General features: G+C 49.7%; 1 protein-coding gene and 1 long non-coding RNA gene across 7 annotated transcripts in view; one reads left to right on the forward strand and one right to left on the reverse strand.

Annotated features, from left to right (window-relative positions):
* The window catches only part of LOC147823179 (uncharacterized), an 88,367-nt gene that overhangs the window by 68,979 nt on the left and 5,733 nt on the right, over positions 1-13,655 (reverse strand). The gene's annotated exons all lie outside the window — the stretch shown is intronic.
* Positions 1,794-4,464, forward strand: Gpr25 (G protein-coupled receptor 25). The gene has a single exon (XM_004862263.3). It carries the CDS (start codon positions 1,876-1,878, stop codon positions 2,968-2,970), a length of 1,095 nt encoding a protein of 364 aa, XP_004862320.2. The 5' UTR covers positions 1,794-1,875; the 3' UTR covers positions 2,971-4,464.

Consider the following 13,655-nt stretch of genomic DNA (forward strand, 5'->3'; position numbering starts at 1 on the left):
CTAACAGCCTCTGCTGGGGTCTCTCTGGCTTGAGCCTCCTCCTTCTCCAGTCCACAGTTTTCCCAGTGATCTTTGCAAAACAACGTGGCTCCCCACTACCTGTGGAACAAAAGCCGACCCCCTTCGTGATCCGCCCCCAACAATGCTGCCAGCTTCACCCCCTGCTCCCCTCTTCCTATCCTGGGCTTAGGTCACAAGAGCAGACTGCTTGTGCCACAAAGAGCTCATGTTCTGCTTGTCTCTGATGGCTGTTCTTCATCTCCTCCTTCTAGTCTGATCTGTCTTCTCTGCTGCTTTTTGACCTTCAACTCCATCCCAGGACTGACCTGAAGCTTCACCACCGAGGAAGTCTTTGTTTCTTCACTCCTCCCAGCAGAAGTAATTGCTCCCTCTTCTAAGTTCTCAGGCCTTTGGTTTTAACACGTACCATGGTTTACTGGCCCATCAGGCTTTGAGCGTGCACCTATGTATCTCTCCTGCCACAGCGATGACCCTGTAAGGTCAAGAATGTCGCTCTCGAAATGCCTGCAACTATGCCTGCTGCATGGAGGAGTTCACTTTTAATGGGACAGAATCAAATAAAATTGAGAGCCATGTCAAATGTTCAATACCAGGTTGCCCAATCCATCAATTATTTAGTCCTGGTGGCATTGGAAGTGACTCTAAGAGGGACAACACTGTAACATTAGTTCCAACACAGCCTCTCAGGGAAGGGATGTCTGCTAAGAGGGATTCACAGGTAACCGGGTGCCCTCCTTTTCCTCACCTGTCCTCTCCTCTTCAGGTGCTGCCACCCCAATCAAGGTCACACTTCATGAATTCTTCTACTCTCAGCACGTAGGAGATCTCACTCCCTTTAAGCTCCCATCTCATCATTGAGGACTAGTCCAACGTTCATTAGACGGCATCTTATGTCACCTTTTGTACTGAGCTTACATCTGTGTTTGATGCCACAGGTAGGTTTTGCAGGTTGGAGGAGGGTGCAGAAGAGCTGGATTTGAATCCGAGGCTCTGTCCCTTTCCAGCAGGATAATGTTGACTGCACCTCTCCCCTCCTTCCAGGCCGGGGATTTAGCTCAGTGGTTTCGCCGCCTGCTGCACAAGCGCAAGAGCCGGAGTTCAATCCCCGGTACCAATAAATAAATAAATAAACAAACAAACAAACAAAACCCTTCCAGCCAGCTCCACAGGGACCCGATTTGGTCAGAAAAGACACTCAGAATTAAGACATTTAGTCCTCCATCTCAGGTTAATGACAATGAAGGAGCTAGATACCAAGGGCAGGCTCCCCACCTCTCCAGGTCCTGCTGTGTACCAAACAGCTGATCCCCTCTTTCCTAGAGAACGGGTGGATAGGAGGGAGACATCATCTCCCCGAAAAACAGCCTCATCCCTCTCCCGGCCTCCTCAGGGAGAGAAAATAGCAGCGATGAGAAGCAGGTGGGACTGGGGCCCAGGACAGATCAGGGCTCTCAGGGACCCAGCAGCTCTTGCAACGTGACACTAGGCCCCAGATAACTGGGCAAGTACCCCAATTCCATAAACAGAAACTGAACGACTAACAGCTACGCGGCTGCCCTCGCTGGCGCTGCGGGACAGGACAGTTCTCCCAGCCCTGGGGACTTTTCCCGCCAGGACTCAGTACGAAGCCCCTCCGCCCCTGCTCACCCTGCCCCCTCGGCCAGCGCCAACTCTGACTCCACCACAGGAGCCTGCCCCTCCCGGCCCACGCCCTCCGCCTCCACCACCTTCCTGCCCACCCATCGCCTAGGGCCGGGCGGGCCGGCAGGAAGGGAGGTGCTGGGCACCGGCCGTGAAGAGCCGGGCTCCCGGCTCAGCGCGTCTGCGTCCGCTCAGGCCCCAGCGCGGCCGGCCATGGTCTCCACAGCGCCCGGGAGCCCTGGCCCCGGGACGCAGGACTGGGACTACTCGGGCTGGGGCTCGGGCGCCCTGGGGGAGGAGCTAGAGCCGTGCCCGTCGTGGGAGCTGCCCTACAGCTACGCCTACGTCCCCGCGCTCTACCTGGCGGCCTTCGCCGTGGGGCTGCTGGGCAATGCCTTCGTGGTGTGGCTGCTGGCCGGGCGGCGCGGGCCGCGGAGGCTGGTGGACACCTTCGTGCTGCACCTGGCGGCCGCCGATCTGGGCTTCGTGCTCACGCTGCCGCTGTGGGCGGCAGCGGCGGCGCGGGGCGGCCGCTGGCCCTTCGGCGCGGGGCTCTGCAAACTGAGCAGCTTCGCGCTGGCGGGCACGCGCTGCGCGGGCGCGCTCCTCCTGGCCGGCCTCAGCGTGGACCGCTACCTGGCCGTGGTGAAGCTGCTCGAGGCGCGGCCGCTGCGCACCCCGCGCTGCGTGCTGGCCGCGTGCTGCGGCGTCTGGGCCGTGGCGCTGCTGGCCGGCCTGCCTTCCCTGCTCTTCCGCGGGCTGCAGCCGGTCCCCGGCGCCACGGGCACCCAGTGCGGCGAGGAGCCGTCCGACACCTTCCAAGCCCTCAGCCTGCTGCTGCTGCTGCTCACCTTCGTGCTGCCGCTGGCCGTCACCGTCTTCTGCTACTGCCGCATCTCGCGCCGCCTGCGCGGGCCGCCGCACGTGGGCCGGGCCCCGAGGAACTCGCTGCGCATCATCTTCGCCGTCGAGGGCTCCTTCGTGGGCTCCTGGCTGCCGCTCAGCGCCCTGCGCGCCGTCTTCCACCTGGCGCGCCTAAGGGCGCTGCCGCTGCCCTGCCCTCTGGTGCTGGCGCTGCGCTGGGGTCTCACCGTCGCCACCTGCCTGGCCTTCGTCAACAGCTGCGCGAACCCGCTCATCTACCTGCTCCTCGACCGCTCCTTCCGCGCCCGGGCACTGCACCGGGCCTGTGGGCGCGCCGGCCGCCCCGTGCGTAGGGTCAGCTCGGCCTCCTCGCTCTCCAGGGACGACAACTCCGTGTTCTGGGGGCGATCTCAGACCCTGAACGCCGCCTCGGCCGCCTGGTAGCCCCCCCTGGGCGGCAGCGGAGCCGACGACCGGAGAAGGGGACCGGGATCCCGCACGGGCCTGCTCGGCTGACGGTGCCTAGAGAGCTGCTCCATCAGCTTCCCTGGAACCTCAGCTGTTTGAACCCCCACACCACCCGCATCCCCTGCCCCCCAAACATTGCTGAGACTCACGTTTCTCTCAGGCCGTGGGGCTCTCCTGAGATGGCACAGACACCTCACAGGGGCTCCGAGCCGGGACAGGGAAGCGGATTTCCTGCTCTGCCCCATTCAGCATAGGACGGACCCGAACATCCAACCCAGATTCCCAAAGGCCACGGCTGTCTCCGGCTGTGGTTTCTCTGCTCCCCTGTTCGCCTTTGCCCCTCTTTGCTCCCTGCTCGCCTGTGCCCTCTGAGAAATTCCTGCTCCAAATCAGACCCTCTAGCCCTTTCATTCTCAAAAGTTTCTACAGAACATGAGAATCCAGAGGCCTTTTGTACACAGTCCTCTTTGTGACCTTGTGGGCTTCGGCATTGCACTCCCCCCCCCACCCCCGTACCGGGGATTGAACTCAGGACCTCAAGCGAGGCAGGCGGTGGAACCACTGAGCTAAATCCCCGGCTTTGGCATTAATCACCATCTATTCAGATTTTCAAAGCTCCCCAAAGACATGGGAACCAGCCAGAGGGAGCTGCCCAATTTGTTCCTTCTGGTGGGTTCCACAGAAGTGACACTGCCCTGGTTTTGTATCTGGTGGCCCATGTCCCCTCTATGGCAAAGCTGCAGGACTTAGCCTAGAAACTGCGCCCTTCCCTTCTCCACGGAGCCCAAATCTCTCGCCAGGCCTTCAGCTTCCCCATTATTCGGCCAAGGACCCCAGATTCTTCTTCCCTGGGAGCTCACTCTTCTCAATAAACACTTTTGCTAGACCTTGTTTGATGACCGCGCGTCTTTCATTGAGCAGTGGGATTGAAAGGAACATCAGGAGCAGTCAGACTCAACCCGGGAGCGGGGCTGACTTCAGGATGATGGGGTTTGTGAATGGCTGCACCTGTGTGGGCGCAGCAGTCCCCCGGAGGGCAGCAAATTGTTTATTCGTATCTTTTCTAAGGGCATTTCACATTTTGAAGGTTACAGAATGGAAAAAAAACCTGTAAGGGCATCTGCCTGCAGGTGCCACTTCAAAGGGGTGATGTGCCACTTTGATTCTAAGATGCGTTCTGGGTCTTTTTTCCTCCTCCTTGGGAGAACTTCTGGTACAAATGTTTGAGATTGGCATTTGCTGACTGACTTTTCCTCTGAGGATTCTAGAAGGTTCGGAAATTCTCTTTACACTTTTGACCCCAGAGGATTTAGCCTAAAGACATTTTGGTTGTGAAGAAGGGACTCAGTGACGCTACTGTTCTGGCCAAACCCCACAGGCGGGCATGAAGTGTGGGCTCTGGGGAATGCCTGCAGATCAGCATTGTGCACTGGGGTGCCGCCCAGAGAACACCAGTGCAGTCTCTCAGCATCCAGGGTTGTTGGGGTGGAGCAGGTTGGACAGCACAGCCCATCTTGACCCCACCTGTCAGCTGCTTCTAGAGCAGGCTGACAAAAAGTATATCAATGCCGGCTGGCCAACCTACCCTGAGAGAGCCAAGCCTGGGTCACCTGGGCCAGGAGCATGTATTTCTGACCCTTGCATGTTGGAGAGCTCGGTTGTCACAGCCCTTCCCATTCTCACTACTGCTACTGGACACAAGAAGTTACCTGTTTCCCAAGGGAGAGGGCCCCAGTACTTCTAGCATAGGGAAGCTGACCCTTATCTGGGTGTGTGATAAGACCTCAACTTCCAGAGAAAGTTTCTTTCAGCGCTTGGGACCAAGTTCCTATCGCTACACCTGCCAGGTTGTCCTGACTTACTAATGGAACAGGACAGGACAGGAAGGAGGCTTCTCCATACCTAAGGGTTTTCACCTTCCTTCCTGATGTAGTTACAGAATCTCTGCCCTTCCCTCCTGCCAAAGAAGGATAGATACGGAGAGAAGTTTCGCTGTGGGAAAACATGTCTCTTAGTCCTTTTCATAGAATTATCTTTTGCTCCTTCACTTTCTCATCTCAACGTTTGAACATCGTAGTTGTGAGGGTGCACACCTAATGGTGGCCTTGTATTTTATTACTTTGTTCACCATCTCCCCCTTTGAATGATGAGTGCTTTGTCTTGTGAGTCCATGAGGACCCCTGGGAGTGGGGTCCGTGTGTCACAGGCATCATTAACTCCTGCTGAACGAATGGCCAAGTCATCAGAGGAAGGAATGCAGAAAACTGTGTAGAAGAAGGGAGGGTACTGCATTTTACATATGGTGGAGCAGCTGTTTTATAAAAGGGCACAACAGAAAGACTGGAAGGAAACACAATAGATATAAGCAATGATTATGTTCGAGTAAGATCAGAGATCTTTTTTCCCTAGTCCATTTCTGTGTTTTCAGATTTTTCTACAAGCATTTTTTTTTTTTGGAACCAGGAACCAAACTCGGGTCCTTGCGCTTGCAAGGCAGGCATCGGAACCACTGAGCTAAATCCCCGGCCCTCTACAAGCATTTTTACTGAGATTTTTGTTTTGTTTTGTTTTGGTACCAGGGATCGAACTCTCGGGTCCTTGTGCTTGCGCACCAGGTGGTGAAACCACTGAGCTAAATCTCCGGCCCTCTACAAGCATTTTTAAAGGGCAGTTGACAAAAATCAAAGCTGCCAAAGCCCGGGTGCTAAAGTCAGATCCTGGTCCTGGCTCCTGCTCCTCACGATGAAGTCCACCCCCACCTCGGTCCCCTGAGCTTCAGCCTCCCTGGCTCCATCTGAACAATGGAGCTGATAGTATCTGCTCAGGCTGCCTCACAGATCAAAGGAAATGTTCATGTTCTTGAAAGCACTTTGTCAGCAGCGGGTGCTTTAGATTAGAAGCCCACGCGCCGTGCTGCGCTCTGTGCTGGTGTTCAGGGGCCAAGGCGTCCCCTCCCCATGTCATAGCTTTGGAGAGGTGTTGGGGAGAGCCTCAGGAGGTTCCGAAAGGTCAGCCTCTGGGCACAGGCTGGCACACGGGCTCTGTGGCTGTCTCGCTTCTTGTGACTAATTCTGAGCTTTCTCCTCACTTCCCTCGACCCCTGGGTCTGTTCTCAGGGCACAGTGTGGGAACCAGGGCCCCTGCAGGCTGATGAGTGATTTGGGGAGTTCAGAAGGCTGGCACGGCTGGGTGATGGGGATGTGACTCAGTCCACCCACCCAGTCCATCCAGGGGCTGAGCGAGGACCCTGGACACTGTGAGGACATCTTGCATGTTAGAGCTCCCCCAGCCCCACCCCCAAATGGCGCCAGTGGCACCAGTGGCGAGGAGCCCAGGAAATGCTCGGTAACTGGAGGAGAAGAAGGCAGAGATGTAAGATCCTTCTTCCCCTCCATTATCTGCAAAATCAGAGAGTACACACTGAGTTTGTAATCGAACCTTCTGAGATTCGAACTTACGTTAAGTCACTGGGCTTCAGAACTGGAAGCTCATTTTGTCCATTCTAAGAATGACGATGCGGAGGGCCAGAGGTGGGAAGCCACCTGCTGAACCTAATATTAGTGTGTAGCACATTGTGTATTTTAAAAAGCACATGCACATGATTTCCTGGATTCTCATGACCTGTGGCAAGCAGGAATGATCAGCTTCATGTGTTTGCTGATGAGACTGAGGCCTGGGGACAGTCTCAGCCCAACATGGCTCGGATAGCTTGCTGCTGGGGCACCCTCTACACATAGTGCCAGGTCCCCTGACCTCTCCCTCCCCTTAAAAATGTCAAGAGCTCCCCCATGATTATTAAAATCATGCCCGCTCTCCTTCTTTTGGTGTTTTAATATGGGGGTTCCGCTCCAGGGCAGAGGTGGCTTCAAACTCTGGGCTCAAGCCATCCTCCTGCTTCAGCCTCCCAAGTAGCTGGGACCACAGGTGCTCACCACCACACCCAGATTCTTTGTTTTTTGAAAAAGGAAACCACCGGAAAATATAAAAAAAACACCTATTATTTCACCATGAAGATACTATATTTTTCTCTATATATAAAAATACGCATGTATATGTTTTTCTCCAGATAAATTGGGGTTCATCTATGAGATCAAAGACTGAATCAATTATATTCCCAAATGGTTGACATTCAGTAGCTATTTGTTTATATATTCGTACATAGGCGCACTTTTCATGTGTGCACTAGGGATCTGACCCAGGGCAAGGGCTCTACCACTGGGCTACATCCACCCATAGCCCTGCTACTGTATTTACAATCATTATTTTGTTGCCTGTTTTCTTCACTTAATGACATGTATTTTATCACATTATTAAGTGTTATTCTAAAACATGTCTTTAAAGTTACATTGCATATGATATAAATGTAATCTTTTAAATTTAAGCCCCTAATACTTTATGCTTTTTTTATTTATAAACAATTCAGTGATGAACATCCTTGTACAAAAATCTTACTGCTCATTTCTGATTCTTTTCTCTCGACAGATTTCTAGAAGTGATATTACGATGGTGAACTGCGTAGAATGTGTGAACAGTATGTTCAGCTGCCAAAATACCAACATGCTTTAAAGTTCATCCAGAGCACCCGCTCACCACACGCTTCACAAACACTAGGCGTTATCATTTTTAAAGAAGATTTGGTGGGGCCACCACCTGCAGGGCAGGCACAAGGTCCCGAGTTTGATCCCTGGTACCAAAAAAAAAATAAAGATTTGGTATCTGCCCAACTTGAAAACTATTTTATGATCTTAGTGTATTATTTTAAAGACCGCTTATACATGTCTCACTGCAGCATCCCGCTAAAGTAGGTGTTAAGTCAATGACTAATATTTATTGAGCTCATACTACATAAGAGGTACTGAGCCAACAGCCCTATAGATGTTACTTTCACAAAATTTTGATATTATTGTCCCTGTTCTACAGATTGAAAAAAAAAGTCTTGAAAAATTTATATCATTTGCCTAAAGTTCTTGCTCCCATTTTGCAGGCAGGGGAACCAAGTCCAAGAGTCCAGAATTTGCCAAGGTCACACACGTGGGAGTGGAGTTTAAAATTCATGCCTTCTAGTTTCAGGCTTAACCCCCCCCTCAGTCCTCACCGGTGTGCTGGTGCCTGGCTCACAGTTTGTCATTAGTCACTATTAAATCTAAGGGTGCGTCAGGGTACGGCTGTCTGTCACTAACCCTGCATGGAAATCACGTTGCTTCTGTTCCCAGACCAGCACCCTTTCCCGGTGGAGGTGGACAGTATGTTCGCGCACCATGGGTGCCGGGCAGGACTAGGGAGAAGCAGTGCTGACCCCACTGCTCCCCGGGAACCTGGTAGCCCTAGCTGGCGAGAGGCAGAGCTGGGGAAGATGCTGCTTGGCTTCAATAGGCAGCAAAGCTGAAGCGCAGACTTGAGATGGGGCTGCCCGGCTCTGGGCAGAGGCTGTGGTTTGCCCTGGGTGGATGTGCTAGACAGGGCTGATTCATCTAGCCCACTCTGCTCTGAAAATGACTGTCTGCGAAGGGCACAGTCCCCTTTTCCCTCTGTTCATATCACTGTTGCCCCAAACAACCTGCAGATGCAAAGCAAGCAGGGAGCCCCAGGCAGCACCCATCCGGGATCCTGGGACACAAAGTCATAGACCAGTGTAGCCGACTCGTCTGGCCAGACAAATTCTTTTTTAATCAAGTCTTGTTCTTTATATAAACTCTTGCCCCAAATCTTTCCGGGTCTCCTTTTCTAAAATTATAACCACAAAGAGAGAAAACATAATATGAAGAATAAAATAACTCAAGGTCCTCCACCCAAATTGCAATAATTTTCACTTTTGTGCCTCCTCTTTCTGACCCTTCTCTACTGCGATCACATTTTACATTGCTGTCATCTGTGTGTTCAGCTTTATTTTGCAAAACATTCTAAACATCTTTTGATGCCTCGATGTAGTCATAACTGTCATTCTCGAAGTTTTCATTCAGTGACTAGACCATAGTGTAACTAAACCATCCTTCCTTTATTAGACGTTGAAGTTGCCTGGGAGTTTTTGTTTTTATAAATATGCTGCAGTGACTCTTTCCTGTCAGCTCAGGCAGCTTTGAATGTGTGTTTCAAACTGAACAACCCCCCTTTCCCCGCCCCCTCCTTCAGGGTCCCATCTCCTGCCCTGTGTGATCACGTGACCCTTCAAAAGACTGAATCTGCTGAGGACTTGTGAAAATGCACTCTGAAAGCACTTTGAAAAGTAGCTCGGTACCTAATGAAAGTAAGTGCTTGTTAGTGACCACATGCAGGAGCTAAGGGCACAAACTCTGCTGCCGATACTGTTTGAGAGCCGGCTCTGCCTCTCGCTGCCTGTGACCGAGTTTAAGTTTCTCTTTCCTCAGAATCCTCATCTGCTTTGGCTCACAGGCCAGTGATGGAGAACCTTCTAGAGGCGAGTGCCCAAACTGTAACCCAAAACCCACTTATTTCACAAAGTGACAACACTGCAATTAAACTGAATACAGAGGTTTTAGTTTAGAAAAAAACTCATATGCTAATATCTTTTTTCTTAGAAGAAAACAAATGACATGTGTGTCATAGGTTTGCCACTTCTGTCATAGGGTATAAGGGGTATTTAAAATTATCTGGCCCTTGCCGGGGATTTGGCTCAGTGCCACCACACCTGCCTCACAAGCATAAGGTCCTGAGTTCGATCCCAACAACAACAAAAAAATTATCTGGCCTACTTAAGCATTATATGTACAATAATTATCATGAGGAAAATAAACGATAGAAACATTTGCTAAATGGAATTGAATCCTACCATAGTTTTGGATTTGTCTTCTCAAATTCATTGATGCCACAAACCTTTAATTTGTGTTACTATGTTTCGTGGCCTTGAAAGCATGCAGAGTCACAGGGGTAAAGAAATGAAGTAAATTCCCAAAGCCACAAAACAACTTATTATTTGAGTCTCCATCCCAACAAAAAGAAGATGGAAATTATGGATTTACGGGTGTAAAAGAGGGAAATAAAACTGCGTGCTGTGTAGACTTTGAGTTTTTTCTTTCTCTGTGTCTTTTTCTTGAAATTAAAAAGCATAAAAAGTGCTGTGCTGTGAACTGGTCACTTGTGTATCACTGATTGGGGGCACTGATTGGCCAGCGTGTCGACGAGGTGGCAGACGGTGAACAGACAGAGACACCGTCTCTCTGGAGTGAGAGTCCGGCCTGCCCTCCAGAGAATTCTCTAACACACTGCTGTGAAATTTTAAAGAATATTTTATGAAATATGCCCACCAAAAGCCTAGAAGCACATGCTTATTAATTTAAAATTAAACAACCAAGGGCTGGGGATTTAGCTCAGTGGTTCAGCCTCCTGCCTGCAAGCGCAAGGTCCAGAGTTCGATCCCCAGTACCAAAAAAAAAAAATTAAATTAAACAACCGAGGCAAAACAATCCCTCCCCACCAAAAAAAAGAGACAATTCATAAACAAACTCATCAAAAGGAGACCAAGGAGAAAACAACTTACTTACATCACTTGGGCAAGTAAAATACATTTATCGGCACACTTCTAAATGCTTTTGACATCTAAGAGCCTGTCTCTCTGTGAGCCCACACAGAGAGCCATACATACATCCTGTCTGCACTCTCAGAGCGCGTTGGGAGAGGGAGAGGGACTAAGCAGGTCTGCTGAGGGCTCCCCGGTACGCTGCACTAGCAGGGAAGTCACTTTTATGACACAATTAATCAAGCTGGGTGTGGTGGCACACACCTCTAACCCATGCACTCCAAGGGGATCTCGAGTTCAAGAGCAGCCTGGGCAACATAGTGAGACCCTGTTTCAAAATGAAAAATTGTACTGAGTTCGATCCCCGGTACCAAAAATTAAAAAAAAAAAAATTAAAGAAGGGCTGGGGTTGTATCTCAGGATAAACGCCCTAGATCCAATCCCAGAGAACAACCAAAACCAAAACAAAGACAATAATAATAATAATAATAAATCAATATGGGTGTCTTGGTGGGATTTTCTTATAACACGGGCTGAATTTGGAAGATAGGTCAGTAAAAAGGTGACCATTTTAAATGAAGTTTAATATGTGTGTGTGTGTGTGTGTGTGTGTGTTTTACTGGAGACTGAACACAGGGCCTTTGTACTGAGATAAATCCCCAGCCCCTTTTGTTATTACTTTTTTTAAGACAGGGTCTCGCTAAGTCGCTCAGGCTGTGCTTGAACTTGCAATCTGCTTGCCCCAGCCTCCTAGAATGCTAGGATTACAGATGTGCACCACCACATCTGGCTTGAATTCTATTGCTTTTTAACAGTAAAAAATATTTTAAAAGAAATAGAAAATCACCTTTACAATCTCTAATAAAGTAATTGATTCAAGCAACAATCATCAGTGGCTGGCTGCTCACCACCAGGAGAGAGGCTACCGGGAGCTTGGGTAGTGCAAATCCCAGGAGGGCACCCAGAGGGTTTCCCAGTAACGCCCGGCAGGCACAGTGGGATGGTGAGGGGAACCAACAGCTCAACTAGCGTCGCTATTCAGAGAAACAACCGGTTGTTACTTGACTCCATGAGGGGAAGGATGAAGCGTCTGGCACCATCCACGGAGTATTCTTGCCCAAAATGATAAATTTGAATCTAGGCAAACATTTTGTGCCAAATTCAGGTGACAGGAAATAAAAGGGTTAGGGGCATGAGAAATGATGACACGAGGGAGAACACAAGCAGATAAGACACAGAATATAGGATATTTCATGAGACAACTGACCTGATTTCTTCAAGGGACTGACATGATTAAAAAATATGCCAGGGGCCTAGGCATGGTGGCACATGGGTACATCCCAGCAGCACTCGGTGGTGAGACAGGAGCATCATGAGTTCAAGGCCAGCCTGGACTCCAGAATGAGGCCCTGTCTCAAAAAAAGGAAGCAGGAGGACAGGAAGAGGAGGAAGAGAAGAAGGTGGAAGAGAAGGTCTCTTAAGGCTAGAGATATAACTCAGTGGTACAGTGTTTGCCTAGTATGCAAAGGATTTGGGTTTAATCCCCAGCACTCAAAAACCAGGTATTGTGATAACAGTGAGATGATCCTGTAAGAAAAGTATCCACTCTTTTTTAGAGACACATTTAAAAATGATATGTCTCTAAGTCTGGGATTTATATATTTCACCAAAGGAAAATGCAAAGTAAGGCAATACAGGGGCAAGTTAATAATGACTAAGTCTAGGCGGTGGGTTAAGGCAGGGTGGCAGGGCCAGAGCCTCCCTCTGAGCCCCAATCCACCATCAGCCCCCAGTTGCACGTTTTGGTGCACGTGCTTATGGACAAACAAGGGAAAGCGCATTGACCTTCGAGAGCCAGTCTCAGAGGAATGGGATAGTGCCGGCTGGGTCCAAGCTCGAGCGAGGAGAGGATGAGGAGGAGGTCACACATGGCCAGGTTTATGGGCCACTGCAGTTGAACTAGACAGCATCTGACTGCAATTAAAAGCATCCTTCCTTCAGAACACACTCCCTTCTCATCATGCCGTGTGTCTTAAGAGAAGTCAGATGCCGGGGATTTAGCTCAGTGGTTTTGCCGCCTGCTGTGCAACTGCAAGGACCCGAGTTTGATCCCTGGTACCAAAAGAAAAAAAAAAAAAAAAAGAAGTCAGAGTTGTGAAGCACTGTTCGTTTCTGAGGAGCTCAGCTATGCCATGGCCCAGGCCCCCCATGTGGAAGGAGGTTGCCCTTCGAAGCCCCCACTCACAAAACCACAGGAAGTGAAACTTGGTCACTGACGAACAGGTTTGGACCATGAAAGATGTAATTATCGAGACAAAATTGCGTTATTATATTCATAAATAAAATTATAATAAGATATATTATTATTATCTAATCTGGTGATTAGAATGTGAGCAAGAAGAAAAAGGTTTTTTAAGACTAAAAATGTGGGAAAATATCTTTTTTTAAAAACCACTTGGGTGCTTACTATGTGCAAAGAGTGATGCTAAAAAGCATTCTATCTCTGTGATTTCATTATCCTCGCTGCAGTCCTATGAGGCTCCTAGCATACCCATTTTACAGATAAAGAAACCAAGACTCTCTGACTCCAAAACACACAACACACACACACACATTTTGCAGTGCTGGGGATCAAACCCAGGACCTCATACATATGCTAGGCAAGTGCTCTGCCACTGTGCTACATTTCTAGCCTCAAAATGCATATTTTCTCTTATATTACATACCTGAGCTATTTATCGTCACAAAGTATAAAGTGATGAAAAGCCCCAAGTGAGCCAGGCCTTTGGAAAGCGTTATTCACAATGTTAAATAAAAACTATAGAAGGCAATGAATGTGGACTGAGCTTCTGTCCTTGGCCCAACAAACCAACGTAAATGGAGCCACTCATACTAAAGTTCAGTGCCATCAAACCAAAGCTAAATTGTTCACCTGACTTGAGAAATCAGGAGATAGAGGGAGATGGTAGGTTGCTGAATCCCTGAGCAGGCCAGTATCAGCCAGCGCGATTAGGAAGTTAACCTTTACCAGGAAAGTAACCCAAGTAACCTGATGCTTCCTGATTGCTTTCTGGCTCTTTCTGCCTTCCTCCTCTGCTACAGAGCCCACCCTTCTGTTCAGCTCATCTAAGCACCTTTACTAAGTCTTTAGAGGATCCTGCCCTACTCACGAATCACAAATAGAAGC

This window comes from Heterocephalus glaber, unplaced genomic scaffold (genome assembly GCF_053883595.1).
Source record: "Heterocephalus glaber isolate CG9 unplaced genomic scaffold, H.glaber_assembly_v1.0 deba00001600, whole genome shotgun sequence".
Lineage (NCBI taxonomy): Eukaryota > Metazoa > Chordata > Mammalia > Rodentia > Bathyergidae > Heterocephalus > Heterocephalus glaber.

Excerpts from the sequence above, each read along its gene's own strand:
- Gpr25 (XM_004862263.3), top strand. The coding sequence starts at position 1,876 with ATGGTCTCCACAGCGCCCGGGAGCCCTGGCCCCGGGACGCAGGACTGG.